Source organism: Telmatherina bonti (assembly GCF_933228915.1).
Source record: "Telmatherina bonti genome assembly, chromosome: 12".
NCBI lineage: Eukaryota > Metazoa > Chordata > Actinopteri > Atheriniformes > Telmatherinidae > Telmatherina > Telmatherina bonti.
The window spans coordinates 23,290,596-23,311,995 of NC_136610.1; the positions used below are offsets into that span (position 1 = coordinate 23,290,596).

At 39.8% G+C, this 21,400-nt stretch overlaps 1 protein-coding gene across 4 annotated transcripts in view; it reads left to right on the forward strand.

Moving 5' to 3' along the window:
- Positions 1-21,400, forward strand: part of macrod1 (mono-ADP ribosylhydrolase 1) — a 139,954-nt gene that overhangs the window by 80,018 nt on the left and 38,536 nt on the right. For 3 of the 4 annotated variants that reach the window (XR_013771533.1, XM_079250611.1, XM_079250612.1), the window contains exon 5: positions 14,032-14,148. Coding sequence is in view for 3 of the 4 variants with exons in the window: in XM_079250611.1 (XP_079106737.1) it covers positions 14,032-14,148 (117 nt within the window). In the remaining variant the exon portion in view is untranslated. Of the gene's footprint in view, positions 1-14,031; positions 14,149-19,019; positions 19,397-21,400 lie in introns of those variants that run through there. The other variant, XM_079250613.1, reaches the window with a different exon arrangement.

The window sequence follows — 21,400 nt, forward strand, 5'->3', positions numbered from 1 at the left end:
TATTTATATCTGTCAAAATCATGGATATTCGTGAACCAACACAGCAGGATTGGTGTGAAAAATAGTGTAGGTTGCTGATGATGTCAGATGTCAATTGTATGATTTGGTTATTTGACCAGTATAAATGGTGATGATTATTTCTGTAAAATATAAAGACAAAAAAGTTAAATTTTTGATCAAGATTGTTTGTATGACAAATTATCCTCTCTAAACAGTAATTATCCTGACAGCCCTAACCCCATTTGTATTGAAAAAATTACTTCTTTCAGTAATCTTTACGTCCTTACAGGCTTTGATGAGTCACCACTTTAATACAAGAATGCTGTGAGAGATTGGGAAGAAAGCCCCACAGTTTTTGTCTCATACTCAGGTCCACTGTTAAACTACATGAGACTACAGCAGTCTGAGTTTAGAGGGAATACCCTTGGGATTTACCCACCCACCCTTTTCTCATTATCAATTGATACTTCAGCTCAGTTGATCTGCTGCTCCTGGCAATTTTTCAACAAATGAAATGCTGAGAAATTGCTTTGGCCCTGAAAAACTTGAGTCAGTGTCTCATGATTGAATGGATGTAACTGATAGAAGACAGTCCAGCCCTAATATGGACATTATTTCTATTGTATTTAAAGTGGTCACATCTGGCTTTTACACAACTTACTCACTGATCCAGTGTACTGGATTGGTAAATCACTTTTATATCTCAGTCCTTGGTTATACATTGGTTTCATGGACTAATCTATAAATAGTGTTTCAGTGCTGAGTTGTAGAATAGCATTATTTTCTGTAAAAAAAACAAAAAAAAACAAACCCAAACAAATTTAAAAAACAAAAAAAAAACTGAGCTGGCTAAGCTACATTTCCATTACACCTAGAATTGTTAAAAACCTAAATATTGGAATAAACAAAACACTAATGGAAACACCTACATTAAAAAAAAAAAAAAAATCTCTCAAATATCACTAAAACGTTTTTTATGAGGTGTTTTTTCAGACATGTTGATATAGAAGTATATAACAACAGTATAATGGCAATATTTTTTTTTTCCAATATGTCCCTGGACGTGACATAGAGGGTCATGTGACCAATTCATTTCTGGTAAACTTGGTGCAATTTGGAACAAATGACAGCAAATTTCAGAGTTTTACAATGAATTTGAAAAGGAAATGAGGGAGAAAGTCTTTGAAAAGCTGTGACAGATGCTCTACAGCTCGTATAAAAACCCCAGAATAACGCTACGTGGCTACCTTTACCTCCGTAAATCTCATACAGCTGAAGAGATTTTACAAGAATTGCAGCTTATGTGCTGAACACCGTTGTTTGGCAAAACATACAAATATCGCTTTTACTTTGTGAAAAACTGTAATTGAAACGCAGTTTCTAACTACAGGATCTTTGTCTCAAGTAATGGCTGTGGATTTTGACCTCCATCTGTTTTATAAAGGGATCGCCTTGTGATCACTCGGTGCAAGATCACAACCCCCATTAACCATCTAAATCAATCTTTTACTCTGAGATTGATTAAAGGTTTTTTTTGTGCAAAAATGTGTTTTGTGTTACAATGCCTGATGTTTTAGTATCATCTAATATTTGAACTGCATTGTTCGACAGTTTTACAGATCAGACAGTTTCAGGCACACACAGGCAGCTGGTGTCACAGGCTGATGATCTGTAGGGAAGGAATGCACAGGACGTGAAGCAACCATGTAGTCACTGCCTGCTTCAGGTGTTTTCAAGAGGTCTGCTCTCACATTCATAACAGATGAGCAAGACCGCAATTAAAATTTCCTCTCCTTACAGTTTCTAATTTGTCGGGGTGGGGAGGGGGGATCCTCTTGCCAGATTTCCTGTGACACTGAAAAGCTAGAAAGAATTTGTGTGAGCTACCATCTATAATCATTTGTCAAGAGTTGGAAGAGTGTTTGATACCATGGTCTGAAAATGGCCCCCATGTGTCTGCAGCCCTCTCTCTGCTTTCTCCTGGTTTGGGTGGGAAGAGAAATGCAGGCAGAAAATAGGCTTGTCTGCTTGCCTTTCAGAACAAATGAAAAAGAGAGCATGCATTGTGGATGAAGGGAGAGAGTGGAAGATTGGGTTTTGGGCGTAAAGCTGAGACAAGTAGCAAAGAGCACTTTGGGTACTTTCTACGTGCACACACTTTCTGTGTCTCAGTGGCATACATAAATTTGTTTTTTGCACTTGTGTTAGCAACAGTCACATTTACACCTGCGTGTCTATGTCTTACACTTTTATTCCATTGAACAGATTGCTCCATGTTTGTGTGAGCGTGTGCATATAGACCTCTATAAAGCAGCGTTCATGTTTGTGCGTCCATCCAACACGAGACCCATCCTAAATGTTGCCTTGGCAACAAGCTGACTGAAGTAAATGAGTGTCCCAGCACTGCTGAAGGATTGTGGGAAAGCAATATGCCAGCGTTCCACCCCATTAGTTTGACAGACAAGCTGTTTGGCCTATAAGAGGTCAGCTGGCAAGGGCAGCCGTATTAGTATTCCAAAGGGGAGACATCGGGATTGGTTTTATTCTAATGTCAATCTACCTATGCGTGCGTCTGTGTGTGTACGTGTGTGTGCCTCTCCTGGTAAAGGTGGTTGGTTGGAGTTTGCAGGAGGTAAAGCTTGTCCTGGCAATAGAATACAACAGGCTAGTGTGTTTGTGTGTGTGCCCTGCTGGGGGTTTGTCGGCTCTTCGCCAGGTAAGCATATCGCCAATTATCACCTAGTATCCCCCTTCTTTCCAGAGTGAGTGCAGGGCTTGTGAGTGAAATGTGATGACACCAAAACTGGTCAGCCGTATGTTAGTTGGCTGCTCACTGGTCTAAAAAGTCAAAACACTCATAAAAATTCATACCCTGCCTCTAGCATTGCAGAGTTTTTAGAAAATTTTCTTTGTGTACTCCGCTTTTCACCCCCCATCATGCGGTGCTGCCTTTTTTTTTCTTTGCATGTCATTCTCTTCTAAACTCCTTCCTCTTTGTCCAAATGCACACTCCAATCTCTTTTTTTTTGTCTATCTCGGTCTAGGTGTCTCTCTATCTTGCCCTTGTTTATTTATTTAATGATTTATTTTTCTTGGGTTGTTTGTCAGCCTTGTTCCCTCCCGTCCTGGAAGTCTGCGCTTCAGTGGCAGAAAACATTAATGTAATGTTTTCCATGGTAATGAAGGCTAAATAATGAATGTTGTTCTTTTAATATGGAAATGAGTTTGACACTTCGTAAGGTTTTTTTCAGTGTCTCGTAATATAAATTTAATTCATGACTAATTCATTAATCTGTTGAGGTCTGTTGGTGACATTAGTTTTTGCCAATTATGGCTGATTGTTGGGTTGTTTAGGTGCCCAATTTGCATGTGACGGAGTCAGTGATGTATGAACAACAAGGACCCTTTGACACCATCCTGATGCATGTTTGTGCCATGATGCATAACTGAAAGATACATTAGGAATAGTCATTTACTACAAGGATAGAAACATGCTCACTGAATAAGCACTTACGAGAGTCACATTAGATGGTTCGGATTTTATGGGCTCTTTTGCATCCATTGTGTCAGATGTAGAGTTTGGAAGCCATGTCAACCTGTTTGTGCCATTGTTGTTCTCCTCAAGCCATTCTCAAGTAGCATGGCTGTTGTGTGGCAGGGCACTTTGTCCTGCTGGGGGAGTGTCGTTCCCATGGAGATGGTGTGCTTGCCCTGCAGCAGTGCTTAGGTGGGTGGATGCACTATCCACACAAATGCCAGGACCAAAGGTTTCCCTGCAGAACACTGTTCTTTAACAAGATGATCAATGTTATTAATCTATCCTGTCAGCAGCTTGAATGTTGTGCCTGATCTGTTTCATTCTCTGCAATGTCTGGCATTGCAAAAGCAAAGCTAGAATGAGTTTTTGTCCCCTTTTGTCTTGATTTTAAGATAAATATTTCATTTCAGGAAAAACTGATTTTACTTTAGTTGTTGCCCTTGCAGCATGTGCTGATGGACTCCACTGATAGTGTGCTGTAGAAGTAATGGATAATATTGATACTTTGGGTCATAGCCCGACCTTCAGTAGTAATACACCTGCATATGTGCCTGCTCTGAAAGAGCGCTGCTGGTGCAGCTTTATTTGAAACACATCTTTCCTTTTCACTCCCCTCTGCTCATGAATTCTTCCTTCATATTTCTGGCTGCATTGAAGTGACAGAGCAGTGTCTCAATCTACTCAGTGGCATGCAGTGCTCCTGCTGGGCTATTACACCAGCTCCCACAGAGTCAGAAGTTACCTCAGCCTGGAAAAAAAGAGCCAACATTGTCTGCCTTCTGTGAATGGATTGAGAGGATAGTTTCTCAGCATTAGAGAGGTGGGAGTCACGGAGAGGCTGATTGGGTTTATAAGTATTTATTAACTGTACTAAAGCAGTTCAGGCTGTGTCCAGGAGAGAGAGAGAGCACCGTTTACTGCACCGTTTACTCCATCGCCAGTCTTCTCATCTCCATTTGACATGAAGTAATTTCAGCGAAACATAAGGACCTCAAAGCTTCCTTCAGCTAAATGCACACAGGGTGATTCATGTGAAAGCAAATATGGTGAGTGTGTAGGTAAAACGACCTCATTTGCAGTAAAAAGGACGAGACGTGTTGGCTGCAGTTTGTGAATGAAATTAAAAAATCATCAAGAGCTCTGCTGTAATGTCTCCATGTCTGCCTGATGAGAAGCTGAAATGGGGATCTTTACTGCAGAAAAAAGTTGATTTAGTTGGGTGTGACTACCGTAACAGCAAGAATTTTACTTAAATGTGGTAAGGTTGCATCTCTTTGTGATATTTTTGCGATATTTGTGTATCTGTTTTGTATCCTTTTTCTTTTGGGTCGTGATGTCACTTTACAACGGGATTGTTGATAAGCTGATTGCTGTCAATTCGACAAAGATGGATACGATGGATTCAGGCTGCAACACAACCACAAGGGCTAATTGTGTTCATTTAAGACACAAAACTTGCATAAAAAGCCATATAGATTCAAAAAATCCAACTGTGCAGACCCGCAACCACATATCACATCACAAAAATCAATGTGGAACCAGATCAGATGTCATCCAGTCAGAAGATTTTTAATGTGGACAATAAGAGGCAACCAAACATATCAGGTGGTTTGTTACACAGAAGAATCTGGGAAGACCTCTATGGAAAACTATTTATAAAAGAGCAGCTGATTTCTGTTTTATGAACCTAAAATTCACCATCATCAACGTAATGCAGCTCTGGTAAACTTGAACTTAGAAGAAAAAAATAAATGAAAAATAAATGAAAAATTGTAAAATTGAAATATTCAAAGTATTCTAAGAAATGGGATAGACATATGCAGACCTAGATACTGAATATAGCATCATTAATTCTTTGATTTATAGGACTGGTATTTTCACTATCCTTTGTTTTGCCGTTTTTTTTCTCCACTATTTTTTCTGACGTTGAGTAACTGCTCATGAAGATACCTTTCCAAGTTCTATAAATGAGGAAACGTCTGTATTTTTCAATCTTCTTAAGCCTGCCCATCCCCTTTTGATGGCTGTATATTTTATTTATTTATTTCAGTCTTTTACAGCTAAAGGGTCATCCAATGAACATAGTTTGGACACCATTAAAAACCACCATCAGCCATTACATTTAAAGATACAGTTTAACTGGTCTGTTGTCCTTGCCCCAGTAAACCTGCACAGGTAGGGAAATCTGAATTATGTCCAGTCCTGCAACTCTAAGCAGCAATAGGCCCCTTTTCAGCTTGTTAGTAATGGGCCTCTTCAAATTGGCCAGTTTTTATTAGGGACTAAAACTTGCATTGAATAGTTTTACAGTTGCCTCGTTTTCCTGACTGATAATAGATAGATCAAGTGTCCATCATCAGCATTGGCTGATATATTCCTGGGATATTTATCTATTTGATGCCTACTTTGAAACAGCTGTCAAATTTCTCAGATTTACCTTCGCCTTGTTAGGTGGTCTTGTTTTGTCTGATTGTCTGTCTCTTAGCAACATAACTCAAAAAGTTAGGAACACATTTTAATGAAATTTTCAGGATATCTCAGAAATGGAGTTAGTAACAAGTGATTAGATTGTGGAGGATAATGTGCTGCGGATCCCCACCTGGATCCTTTTTTTCTTTTTTAAAGGAATCAGGGATAATTTTGCCATTAGAGCTTCTGATTTAAAAACAAATAATGGCCACAGTCATTACACTCAAACCAGTCACAGAATGGTTTTAGTGTAGCTGAGCATAAACATGCTGGGATAATGTGTCCCTACCTACATTTTCAAGGTGTTTTGTTATAATTTGAAAGCTTCGATTTTACACAATTTTGGTTTGCCTAATATATTCACTAAAATGTAAAAGTGTCATGTCAACATGTTGAGTGAGCTCCACGGTCATGAACTTGTTTTTATTAGCTCTGGACTGGAGAGTGGAGCAATGAACCCTGTGTGTTCTGACATTTCCAACAATCTGCCACTAGTGAAGCCAGCCAGTGAACAGGAGTTGGATTTGTTCTCTGCAGTCACAAATAAAACCTGTTCAAAGCAACAAATGTAAGATGCTGGTTGTTCAGAATCTCTGTAGTTTGCCACAAACTGTTTTTTTTTTTTTTTTGTCTTGAAAAGCTGTGGTTATGGTCTTCCAATAAAGAGGACAGTACAATGTGCTCTACACTACAAGGGGGCTCCTCCTGCCCAGCTTCTGATGTAAGAAGAAGCCAAATCAAGCTGAAAAATTGAGCTTTTAATGGGGTTTTGTTAACATGCTTTAATATCTTTTATGTTCACCTGGCTTGACTGAACTCCAAAATATACATCCATCCATCATCCTAACCGCTTAGTCCAGTGAAGGGTCACGGGGAAGCTGGAGCCTATCCCAGCAGTCTTTGGGCGGAAGGCGGTTTACAGCCTGGATAGTTCGCCAGTCCATCACAAGGCCCAAAATATACATTTTCTCTTAAACAGTTTTAACCATGCAATGCAGCGCTGCTCTTTGTTTATCAGGCACTGTGCCGGGCAGCTGTTGGTTCAAGAAGCATTTCTGTACCTCGGGGCTACAAGATGGAGAGAAAGCTGGTTTGGACTAATAGACACAAATACATACACATATATACATATGTACTCCTGAATATCCATGCAAAGAAAAGTTTTCACATTTTTCTTTCTTTTGACTGTTTTTCTTCCATTTTGCCTCATCTCCCTCCAGACTGTTTTCACATCTGCTACTCTCCCTTACTCCCCTCCCTTCCTTCCTCCTTATTCTTCCCATCTCTCCCTCTTGTCACACTTATTCTCTATTTCAGAGTTTGAGCTGTTTCAAAGTTGGTGTATGCAGTGTGTATGTCACCTCAGTCACACTGCACTTACACAGAAATACAAACAAAACAAAGTCTTCAGAGTAATAAAAATGCTTTGACAAGGATATTTACAAGCACAGCATTACATCCACAAACACGCACACACTCATATCTTAGCTTGTCTTAGTGGACCCTGAGGAGGTAGCCAGTGTTCAGAGCTTGTCTGTCACACCCTCGCAGTTGTGCTTTGCCCGCAGTGCAGCCCAGTTCAACCTGGCACAGCATGACATGGCACACTACAGCTCAGCACTGCATGCGATATGCCAACTTAACACAAAAACGTTCAGATAACATCAGACCCCCGCCTGGAGCTACTCACAGACCGCTGTAACAGCTGGTCTAGATACAGTCAGACAGCAATGAGAACCGTAGGCCAGCATGCTGAGCTGTGACATATGGATGGGTGTTATTGTACTATTTTCACCGAGCGCTGACAAGTCACAGTGCCGTGACAAACCAACTCCTGACAGATGTGTTTTATTCTGGGCTAATTATGAATTGTTTACACCCAACTCCAACGTGAAATCTCAGTATTCTTTTGACATAGACTTGATCTCACTAGAAGACAGATGCTGGTGAAGGTTGAATTACTGAAATTCTCGTTAGCATTCTGATGCAATCATGCTGCAATATTAAAAAGACTTTCAAGCCCGTCTTCTAAAAATTATTTACAGGCTAATGTGTTTACATTTACTCTTTGTGATATAAAATAATCACCATCAGATGTTTAAAAAGTAGAATTTTCACGATCAAAATATTGACGTAAAAAAAAAAACAACTATTAAAATTCCTATTTAAAGAAAAAAAACCTCATAAATATTAGCTCAGAGAAAAAACCAACAAAAAAAACTTTGAAACTACTGATTAAGTATATTTGATCGATAATTATATGTGACATAATTAGATTAACAATTTAATGATGCACTGAATGTCCCTCAGCACGTCATTGCTGAGTAACATTCAATTTACTGGATGTGAAGCTGGTTTGGACTTCTACAGTGAATATAGTAGTAAAGAAATCTGAGTAGCTGAATAATAGAAAGGCAATGTGTATTTACAGTTCTGAAATAAAATCATGACTCGTGCAAAAGCATCAACTTTCAAACAAATAATTGTGGAAGAAATGGTGTAATTGCATTGGACATATTACTAAAGCCTGTTACATACTCCACGAGAAGCGAGAACTTTTTTCTTGTTCTCGAAGCTCCGAGAAGAAAATGAAGTCATTTTGTTCTCGCGGACATATTTGAGGACAGTTCTTGACATACCGGGCTGGCAGAACTTTTTTCTTGAAGGGCTGCGAGAAATATCGTGTGACTGGTCGGACATTGGAGATGTGTGTCGTTAACACGGAGAAAGCATGAAGCGGAGTTGCTGCTTCCGCGTTTTTACTGTTGCCGGCAAAACGGATTGTTTTGATAAAACAGCTGATCGAGGGGGTGAGAAAGTACGAACATTTTTACATGTAGCATTAAAACACTCGGACCCAGCTGGGTGCACAACCCGCCCTGCCGTGGACGAAGTTGCTCGTTAAATATGAAACTAGAAAAACAGAGCGGAGAGCAGAAACCTCCACCAAGCACAATGTTAAAGAATCCTTTTAAAAAAAATCCTGGATCCAAACGGTGATCCGGATCACCACCAAAATTTAACCAGTTCTTCATTTTTACATTTGCAACAACTCTTGAAATATTTATAAAAATCCATCCGTAACCTTTTAAGTTATCTTGTGCAAAAAGACGCCAGGGAAAACAATCTCCTCGGCGGAGGTAACAACCGGGTTCATCGCGCATAAAAGCAGACATCCCCCCCAGCAGTGATCCCTCCCCGCTGCAGCTGTGCTTCTCGTGCAGTATGTATGGAACTGACGAACAAGATGTTTTTTCTTGTTCTTGCAGCCTCAAGAACAAGAACTCAGTTCTTGCGTCTCGTGGAGTGGAGTGTAACAGGCTTAATGCTGGCTAATGCTGGTAGTTAGAAAGAATGGAGCATAAACAGAAGAAAAAATGAGACAAAGATGGAAAAAAGCACAAACAAAAAAGGACTACAAGAGGACAATCGGCTTCAACACGTAAAGAAAAGCAAAACATCTTTTGACTTCTGTAAGAAAACACAGCAGACAATCATCATGTCTAAATTAAAATAAATAAATATATAAAACTGTACACCTTGCACGTCAAATATTTTGGCCTCAAACATCGTAAGGATGTGACAAAAACAGCATTTTAACTTCTGTTACCTTTTCAGTCTGGTAGCTATCTTAAGAATTCAACAGGGATATTTTTGTAGAGTTATCAACTCTTTTTGGCCAGTTTTCTTTGAAACTCACATTTTTCCCAGATATAGGATATGTTTTGGGCAAATCTGGGATATTTTTAGCACTTATGACTCGGTTACCGCAGTGACAACTGTTCTGTGGGCCACATGTGGTCCAGATGTCAGTTTTTGGTCTTACGATAAATATTTTGAGGGACAAAATTGGTCCTAATAAGGGAACCTTGCCTTATAATTTCCTCATGGGCAACATGTAGCTGAATTTTGGCAGCTACACTCACACTCAGTCGATGCCGTAAGGCCAAATTTGGGCCAAACAAAGGTGCACTTTTAGGTCATTTTGGATCAAACACTTTTTGCTATCTGGGCAGAGTTGGTTCTAGTTGTATCCTTTCCAATGTGAAACTGAAGAGTTACTCTGCCAAATAGGGCAAAAAGAAAAATCACCTCCACTGGCTGTAGTTGTTAGTTGTCTCCAGTCTTACTTCTAGTTGCTTATCCTGTTTTATGTGATGAGTTACACCACAAATGCTTATACACAGTTTGTTTTTGGGGTATTTTCACATTTTTTCTGTTAACCTGGACTTTACCCACAGGTGAGCAGTTTGATTTACAACAGACACAGTATCTGTGATTAAAACTGGTCTTGCTTTAATCAGGGCCCTTAAATACAAGTAATTTAAGTGTCAAATTTGAAACGATTCAGTCAATCGAAATGTAAGTCAAAACAAAGCATACAAATGTAGTGTCATCAGACACCATTTGTCTCCCATATAAGAGTTCTAAATCTGCAATTATTCCTGATTTTAATGTTCTTTTATTTGTTTAGAAATGTCTCAATAGTCTTGGGCCTTCTTTTTCCTTTTTGGTTTTATTTGGTTTTATTTATTCTAATCTGTTTATTCTTTTAAAATTGTTGATTGTTTTTAAACTGTTTTTTTTTTTTAAAACAACAAACACTGCGATGGACTGGCGAGCTGTCCAGGGTTTACCCTGCCTTTCGCATAAAGACTGCTGGGATAGGCTCCAGCTTGCCTGCGTCCCTGAATTGGATTAAGCGGTTAGAAAAATGAATGAATGAATGAACAACAAACAATTATTTTATAATATTATTTATTTCCCTCTTAATTATTGTATTTTCTTGTGTTACTTTGTCCTACCATCTATAGCACTTTTGTTTGTTGACAGTGTTTGTTTTAGAAGGCTTTATAAATGAAGTTGAGTTGAGTTCAATTATTTTTTCTTAATTTTATTTTTATTTTAATGTTTTTACATTTTAACCCCAGTGTTTTCCTCTTGGGGATCCTCCACATCAGGAGCTTTGCCTACTTGGTCTGTGGGGTGATTGCGGTGGAGATTATTTCACTCAGGCTGGTTGACAGAGTCCTGCACTGCATCCCTGGCTGGGGTGTGGACTCCTGCCTGCCCTAATCTGAGTGGTTCCCATGGTGACACATCTGTGTCCTTGGTGAGGTGTCTCCTAGTGTGGACCAATCCCCATGATATCTTTTCCTCACCTCAGCACGAAGGCAAATGGTGATTCACATGTTGATGTTTATATCCAGTTATGTTTTTTAGGCTGATGTTGAGTTAAAGAGACAAAATTGAAATTGGAGCTTATGCATGTACATCGAGTGGAGGTGGGCTCTATATGTGTGCTGCGCAGATGTGTGTGATAATGTGTGTGTGAGAAAAGGAGTATGATCAGGTGTGTGTTAATGAACTCAAATGATTTATACTTAAGTATGTGAGGTTTATATATACACTATTCACAAAAAGTTAGGGATATTCAGCTTGTGGGTGAAATTTCACAACAAGCCTAAAATGCATTCAAACCTGTACAGGTGAACTTAATGTGATCTTCTCTAAGATTTTAAATGTCCAACTGTTAAATGTTTCAAAAAATTTTGCACAAGTTGCTGTTCTCTAACAAGGAGCTTAACGGCAAAAATCACGGCAGGTGTGTGATCCTTGAATTGACCAATAAATGTCCTGGTTCAATTAGAGCTGGTGTTTAAACAGTTGTCCTCATCATGCTGTTCACATTTTGACATCAAGAGACCAAGACGACACCAAACAATGGAACAACAGTCCCTTGCCATTGCGATACTTCAAACAGGACGTTCTCAGACAGAAGTGGCCACTGAGCTTGGAGTGTCACAGAGTGTCATCAGCAGGTTGCAACAGAGATATGGAGAGACTGGAAGAGTCACAGAAAGGCCTAGAAGTGGACGTCCTTTGGCCACATCCCGTGCTGATGACCGCTACATTGTGAACACTGCCCTGAGAAACCGGATGATGAATGCCACTCAACTCCAGGCACGTTTAAGAGAGGTGAGAGGCACCCAAGTGTCACGTCAGACCATTCGAAACCGTTTACATCAGCGTGGTCTGCGTGCTAGACGACCTGCACGGGTACCTGACCACACCACCAGGCACAGGCATCATCGTCTTGCATGGGCCAGGGAGCATTTACGCTGGACGAGGAACCAGTGGGCCTCAGTGCTGTTCTCTGATGAAAGTCGATTCACACTGAGCAGAAATGATGGCCGGCAACGATGTTGGAGACGTCAGGGAGAGCGCTATGCATCAGCCACTGTTGTCACCAGGCGAGCTTTTGGTGGTGGCGGTGTTACAGTGTGGGCAGGGGTGTCCACTTGGTACAGAACTGCCCTACACTTTGTGAATGGTACAGTGACAAGCCCATACTACCTGAATAACATCATTAATCCAGTGATTGTGCCCCTACATGAACAGCACAGGCCTAATTTCATCTTCATGGACGACAATGCTCCTGCTCATCGAGGCCGCATCATCAGGGAACGGCTGTTGGAGACTGGTGTACCTCAAATGGAATGGCCTGCACTCTCTCCAGACCTGAATCCCATTGAAAACCTGTGGGATCAGCTGAGCCGTCGTGTAGAGGCTCGAAACCCTGCACCCCAGAACCTCAATGACCTGAGGGCTGCCCTTCAAGAAGAGTGCGATGCCATGCCTCAGCAGGCAATAAGTTGCCTTGTGAACAGCATGAGACGTCGTTGTCAAGCTGTAATTGATGCTCAAGAGTACATGACGAGATATTGAGACGTTCAAATTTTTTGTTGTGGTGTAACTACCATTGTTGTTACCTTTTGTGTTGAATGAATTTTTTGAGATGAGGAAATCAGTAGTGCATCCTTCTACTTAAATGTCTTACTTTTATGATATTATATCACTGTAGCATGAACATATTGCATTTTCCATAAATTTCACCTGAAAGCCAAATATCCCTAACTTTTTGAGTAGTGTATACATATATATATATATATATATATATATATATATATATATATATATATATATATATATATATATATACACACACACACACACATATTTGAGATGCTTTTGCATAAATAAAGTTTTGTTGATAAATCTTTTTGATTGATTAATAAAAAGAGACAAAACTACTTAATTATATCTTCATTTTCAAGGTGTCTTGGTGTGGTTAGATTCTATAAAGACAACTTTTAATCAGCAGCATCCCTCCATGTTTGAGTACATAATTTCTAATCTCACCTGAACATGCACTAAAAACATCATTGCATTGATTTTAAAATATTACAAAACTGTTTTACAAAGGTTGCAGTTTTATAGCTTTATATACATGCATACATTCTAGTAGTTTATATTACATACAGTTTTTCAGGTAATATCTCTGAAACTCCTTGGCACAGTCTCTCTGACCATTTGCCAATCAAATTACATACCTATTTTGTACCATTTAGAATATGTCAAATCCTGGATGTTTCTTTGGTCCATCATTTTGAGAGTTATTGTGATAAAGCCGTAGAGATCAAGAATATGAACTATCAGGAGATGTATCTGGCTGCAGTGGATATGAATTCAAACTGAAACTATAATTGGCACAGCCATTAAATTGCTTTTAAAGCAACATTGCCCAACTGGAAATGAACACAGTCACGGTCTTTAGATGTGGTGGGGATCAAAGATGGATACACATTTAAGAATATTAAGTAGATTTATGAATAAATAATTAATTAAGACTAATTGACCAAAAAGTCAAATCAGATGAGTCCTTAATAACACATTAAATCAAGTAATTAACTAAGGCAGTATCCTTGAAATCCATTAAAGGGACTGACAGTCTGAGCTGTCATTAAATTGCAGAGCAGCAGATGCTTTGACTTGTGTAGCAACCTGCAGACGACTTGAGATTCAGCCATTTAAACAAATGCCGACGTTCCAGGTCCATTTATCACTGACTCCAGTCAGTGGGTCCTCTACACTTCAAACATTTCAGCTCCTGTAAGCAGTCAGACTTCAAGGGATTCATGTAAGTAGGCCAGCTCCCTAAATCTCCCGTCGTCTCCTTCTAGTGGACGGAGCCATCCACCGAGCTGCTGGTCCCATTCTGAAACAGGAGTGTGCCTCCCTCCATGGCTGTGAGACAGGAGAAGCCAAGATCACCTGTGGCTACGGCCTCCCAGCAAAGTGTGAGTATAAAGTGTGACAGTGTTTTATTTAACTTCCAGCATCTCCGGTGAGGCTGCTTAGTGTAGTTCTGCTGGACTGCTTCCAGGTGTGAATGTGTGGGAAAGGGTGACAATGATGTACAGTGCTGCTGAAAAAAAGCAATCTGCACTGTTGATTTTTAAGAGAAAACTCAGGGCTTAATGGCTTCAATGATACTTTTTTTTTAAAGCGCAATATAGACATTTCACTGTCTAAATGCAGAAAGAATATTTTCTCTTTCTACACACAAACCGTAACAGCTCAACATGCTATTTCCTGTTGGGGAAATCATTTTTCTTTTCCATTTTAACAACAGTGTGTGAATGCTCACATAATCACTCTCCCTGATTATCATTTCAAACAATACAAATGACATGTAATTATTAGGTGGCATTCCTATGGTGACCAAAGGGTGCAAATGCACTTCATGTAGAAAAACAGGTGCATGTAGGAATAGAAATGCAAGCGGGAAACGCTGCATGTATGGAAGAGCGCTGCAAATCCAAAAAACGTTATACAAAAAAAACAAAAACAAAAACGCGTTGCATATAAAGAAACAAACTGCAAACACAGAAAAGTGCTGCATAAACAAAGACAGCCGCAACAAGAAAACGCTGCATATTCAGTCTCACAACTCCGGTGAGTTTCTACCTCAGAGACAAACAAAGGGAACACAAAATCTGTGGTAAGTTAGTGCACGGGTGTCACTTCACCTGCATGCGGTTCGAAGGGAAGAGTGGGAGGACAAATTCATATAATTTCTACTTTGGTCACTAATAGTTTATTCATTCTTATCCAAACCACTTATTCCAATTAAGGGTCACGGGGGAGCTGGAGCATATCCAAGCAGTGTTCAAGCAAGAGTCACTATTAGTTGGGCAAGTTAAATTACTGTCCTATCAATCTATTATGGGTGTTACCATAGCAACGTGTTAATCAACTGACTTTTGACAGGTGAATGAGAGAAACTCACAATAGCTTGAGGCCAATTATCGAGGCCAACATAAAATAGTTCCTATACTTAAGCATATTTTGTGAAACAAAACAAAAACAAAACCATTTGTTAACATATGTTTCCCATGTGGGACCATAGTGGGACCAAGCAGCAACCTCTGGCAGTTTAAAGTAAAGCCTATGCGAAAGTGCATTAAACTGCAGTTCCCCCTTCCTTGTTCCCCCTTGCTCTGTTTTGCTTGTTGCAAAACAGAGCAAATCCCCATAGACTACCATGTTAAAAAGGCATACTTCACTCGAAATTAAATCACTTTACCAATTGTGTTTTTTAGCCGGTTAACAATGTGACTAGCTTTATACCGCTTACCTCAGTTAGCTGGTTAGCTCCTGTTATCTCCGGGTTAGCTCGGTTTGCTCTTAGCTACAGGGAACTCAGAGTTCACTAGATGTCAATCATCTACCATGATGCTCACAGCCCCGCTCTCAGCTCCACCTCTTTGCCCATATTTGTGTTTTCAGGGCGAGACGACACACATGCCCCTGCCAAGATGGCATGGGTAGGAACCGCCCACCGAGCTTCAATTCAGCTTTTCAGAAACCCATGGGTGACGTCACAGAGGCTCCGTCCATCTTTCTATATACAGTCTATGGGTGGGACGCTGCGTCGTGCCGTGAAATGCAGCTCCTCATTGTTTAATCCATACCTTTTGGACTGTATTTGTTTGCTGCCAGTCTCATGACTTGAAGGGAAGTCATGTTATCTTTACAGTTTAACACCAATAAAATAATGAGGGGCGGTGGCTGTGACCTGCGCAGATTCTACCTGAAAAAACAATTTTACTGGTTGTTGTATTTTCTGTGTTTCTTTTTTAGATTGATTGTTGATGTGCGTGACTGATGTGTGTAGGCTGTCGGAAAATTATGAAAATATGTACAAAGTGCGTCCCGTATTGGTTCAATCTGGGTTGCAACGTTTGTCTGTCAATTAAAGGGCGATTGCGTATTTTACTGGACGGGTAGCAGCCATAGACTGTAGGGTGGCAATCCTACGTAAAGTAGTTCTTCTCCCACGCACAAACTACAGAACCCCTGTTTGTGTTCCCTTTGTTTGTCTCTCAGGTAGAAACTCACCGTAGCACTTCTGTTGTGAGACTGAATATGCAGCATTTTCTTGTAACAGCTGTTGTCATTTATGCAGCGCTTTTATCTATTAAGAGTTTGTTTCTTTATATGCAGCACAGTTTTTTTTTTTTTTGTTTTAGCATTATGTTTTTGGATTTGCAGCGCTCTTCTATACATGCAGCGTTTCCAGCTTGCATTTCTATTCCTCATGCATCTGTTTTTCTATATGAAGCACGTTTGCACCCGTCGGCCACTGTACATTTCACTGTCAAAAAAAGAAGGGAAAAAAAAGTATATATATGTATATATATTTATATTTATATTTATATATATATATATATATATATATATATATATATATATATATATATATATACATATATATACATATATATATATATATATACATATATATACATATATATATATATATATACATATATATACATATATATATATATATATATACATATATATACATATATATATATGAAGAAACATTTACTAGGTGTCTTCATTAAAAAACCCATGCACATATGTGGAAGGGGCCTGTGTAGTACCAGTGGCTTATTTTGAAGGGTCAAATGGGCGACCACACCACTGTGCCTCTCTGCTCTCAGAGGCAATAGGAAGCAGTTTTTAGAGTTTTAAAGTAGGAAAGTTATGTTGCTTTATGGTTGCAAGCCTGATTCACCTTAACAATGAGATGTAATTAGTGAGGATTGCACTTCCATGGAATGAGCACCACAGCCAAATGTGTGTAGTTCCACCAAATAATGCACCCAAATTACCTGCAGTATTCTCCTGTTGGTATTAACTCCTGTTTTGAGTTGCTTGATGGATTGGATAATTGCACTCTCATACAGTAATGTGGAAAAAAAAACACCTTTTTTTTTTCCATTTTTACACTTGATTTATTTTAAACTGTCAGGAAGCTCATTAGTGTGTGGACTATCCGTATTCAGCCCCTGCAGCCTGCCACCTCCTCTTCATTCTGGTCACCAGCCTGGTCACACTTTGCTGTGGGATGGCATCATGCATATATCTGGCTGAGCTGGCAGGTGCTCTTGCACCCTCCTTGGCTTGGCTGCTTTTTGTTCCACTTCTACCATGACCACACTTTAAGGAAAACTGCTGGTTTATTTGACTTTGTCATTTTGGCTCTGCTTCAAAGTGTAATGGTGTCCAATACAACGAAATACATATAAAAAATTACCAAAAGAATAAAACATACTGTTGACTTTTTTTTTTTTCAGTTTTTAGTCCGAGATGGTTTATTAAGAGGGAATTCTTAAGACTTTTCATGACAGTCCCTTTGTGGCCTTAAAGAATATATAAAAGGAAATTGTACAAATCATTTGACTCCAGAAAACAGCACTAAATCTGATAAGTGCCTGAAGTAATGACATCACTTGATTCAACACTGGTTGAGGCCAAGGCTAGCCAAGTTTGCGTGCGGTGTGTGCGAGAAACAGATTAAAGCAACACACACTGTGTAAAACACCTTCTGGTTTCACAGAGAATTTAAGTTCACAGTGGCAGAGAGCAGAAAAAAAGCAGAGAGAAGCACTGATAAAGGCATGCTCAAGGCAGAATGGAGAGCACAAGTAGAAAAGATAGATAAAGCGGGGCATGTGAGAGTGGAAGAAATAAACGAAGCTATGTGGGGGACAGGAGAGATGAGAGGAAACTGGGGGAAGACGAGTTCTAACATTTTCTGTTATGCTTTGTTAACTTGTTTAACTTTGAGGGTTTAGCTGTAATTTATGTGAGTATATCTCATGTCATTATGTGGTATATTTATATGTAACTGTCCAAGTTTGTTTTTTGTCTCGTTTACATGCGGTCCAGTGCCTTGCATGTTCACGGTATGTGTACAATATGCAGTGCTGTGTATCAGTGTAGACAGTGAGAGCAGCCTGTCAGGTCCGATCACTCTATTACCTGTAACTCTGTCAGCATGAGATCTGTGTGACTGACAGCTTTCTGACTCACTGACTAACTGTGAGCTGGTGTGCATGAAGCTTCCTGTGATGCATTCATGTGTGCATGGCCATTACGCAGCATGTGGTACGGAGACTGGTTCTCTCCTCCCAGACAAAATATAAAGTCCTGAGAATTATTTAACATCTGCCTGCTTCAGTGCTTAAACACTCACAACAGGGTTTAATTACCTCTCAGCGGGAGGGAGGAAAAGTCAAGACAGCAACAAGAGAGGGAAAGCAAAGGAGGGATAACAAAGCCGGCAGAGGACTACGGAGGCAGAGCAATGCCGCGAAAGAGGGCGAGAAATGAAATGAAACTCGACAGGAGCGAGGCAGAGAGGTTGAGATGCGGGTCCAATCTCAAAGCCAGCACTTTGATCTTGATTTATATAGGCTTGCCACCAGATGTGTGATTTCAAGAGCATCTGACTCACAAGTTGCCAAATGGTCCAGAGGACCTGCTGTCAGCTCTCCATGCAGACTGTCCATCGGTCATCCTGCAGCCACTTAGCCAGCAGCATCCCAATATCGTAACCTAGCAACACCCACAGCGTTTGGCACAGTGCTGAGGCTGTTTAGCAAGAGTTGCATATAGCGCTGGGATGCTGGCAAATGACAGCTGGAAAATTTCAGTGAAGTTCTGTCATAAAACATTTAATCCAAAATAAAAAGGCGGTATGAATTTACTTCAGTCAGAATGAAATTGTTTGAGGCTGTTTACACAAAATTCTGAGCTTCATAGCTGCTGCAAGATGCACATGTGCAGGTGTGCCCTTGTGTGTGTTTTACAGTTGCTCGGCAAGGGAGCATTGGCCAATGTGTTGTCTGGACAACGAAATGCACCGGAGCTCACCTGTGTACCGATAAGGAAAGATATAACCCTGCTAAACCTGTTCCCCAGCCATTCCTGCTCCCCTGTTAAACAGACTGAGATACATCACCGGGGGAAGAAGCTGTGGAAGGATTCATCTTGTGTGACTGAAAGAGAACAATTGACAATGTGAGGTCAGAACTACCATCATTATTCACATCCAACAAAAGCGCCAGTGTGCTGAAGTAATATCAATACAAACATCTTTGATAACTCAATTTCCGGGCTGTTTATGGGGATTATTTACCTTTTTAAAATTGTAAAGCAGAAGGAGAAACCTTGGGCTTTATATGCTGAAGTACAAGGACTTATCTTGGTCCCAACACCAACCATTTAGAAATGTGAAAACCTTGAATATAAAGTGTCGTTTATTAAAGTCATTGATTAAAAAAAAAACAAGCCACAACAATCGAGAGTGTAACGTGTTTTTCTATCAGTTCTACATTTACTTTTGCTGTTGCAGAGGCTGCTTCTCTGAATTTGCAACACATTGTAAAAGTTGATTAGTTATGATTTTATGGATTATTTATTGTAAAGATTTAACAGGTGGACCATGTGGGAAATCATACAAAACTCCAGGTGACCGGAGTTTAAAGCGATGGCTGATGTCAGTTTCTTTTTTATTAAACATAAATCTCAACACACAACTTCTGCAATTTTCTTTTATCTTTGCGATCTCTGTTGAGTGCATCTTGTTATCATGACTGATGGAGCAGATTACTAAAGTCTGAGAAAGTCTTTTCATCTCACAACTTTTCAAATCCTGTAAACCCTTAACGACTTATTTCTGGGCCACTTGTCAATGGAAAGGGAAACAAGCTGTAAAATCAACACTGTATCACCTTCTGAGTTGTTAACAGGTTTTAAGCAGTTGCTTATTTAAACTTCCAGTAGGTGTAGAGCAGCATTAGCATTCATGTGAAGTTGTGAAGAATCTAAAACCAATGCTCTTCTGCCAAGCTCTGCTTTCAGGCTAAAAAGACTGCAGATAGAAATGTCTGTCTATAAATGAGCAAAGTGCCCCGCTGTGCTTGTCAGCTAATCTGTACCTGTCTTTCTGCTGTTGGGTGCCAAGCAGCTGGTACGATGTGGGTCTTTGCACAAAATAAAAACAAGCTGCTGCTGCTGAAAGAGCAAAGAATTAGCCAGAGCGGCTTCAGCTTGCTTTGTAATATCTAAGCAAATCCTCTCATTGCTCCAGCATTACAGTGAAATGCTGCAGGCATCTACCGGAAGTAACTAAAAACCAGGGAGTTACTAATATTTTTTTATGCAATTTCCCCAAAATAGCAGAGGCATCTTCACACTGTGTGGCTGTAGAGGCTAACATTGCACTGGCTGTGGTCATGAGTGCACAGACCACATGTTTGCTGAAATTATAATGCTGAGGAACAGCTAGAAACTGGAAACTTTAAGACTGGTTTCAAAGCAGGGATTCGATGTGGGTTGCTCATGTTTCCTTTTTTGTTCCCTGCTTTCCACATTCAAGAGGCTTCTTGTCATCTGTTTAATACTGCACAGTTCCCATAAAGGCATTTTCACGTATTTTCTCTTGCTGTTATCAGACAACATAACAGGTATAAAATGGCGACACAAATGTGGCCCATTAGGACAATACTGCTAACCAACTGTCACTTGTGAGCTTTTTCCAAACCTCTGCAGAGTTACGGCCACGACTTTATAACCACCAGTGAATTTGACAAAATCTCCATCTACACAGATGAAAACAGCAGCTGTGGTGTAATTGTGGCTTTATTTACATGTAAAATTATCACTTAGAAAGTTATAAGTCTTAAAAATCTCTCACCCAGGCGTATGGTAGCTACGCTGCCATTAAATGAATGTGTTGCATTGTTCCCATCGGCCACTACCCTTTTCTGCTTGCATTCCTACTGCAGATGAAAGGACCAGCTGGTACATAGTAGCAGAGTCAAAATACACTGAACAATGTGAGTGGAAGCCAGAAATTACATTTTTGAACACATGAGATCAACATTTACTGATTAAAATGTTTACAATATGTCCTCTATAAGATTAAATTAGTTTTTTATTCGAGTAGTGGGCAAAACTTGCAACCTTTTTGATTTATGAAAGAGTAAACTTTCGCTGATGCATTCGAACTAAAGCTGATATTTACACTCATCATTTTCTGAACATCTCAAATCCCTTTTGTCAGTAAACAAAGCTCTTCACTGTTTCAGTATTTGACACGTTTTTTTGTTGTCTTATTTGTCATACGGTACAGTGTGCATGAATTCTCTTCTGTTTGGTGAGAATGAAATATACAGTTGGGGAAAATGT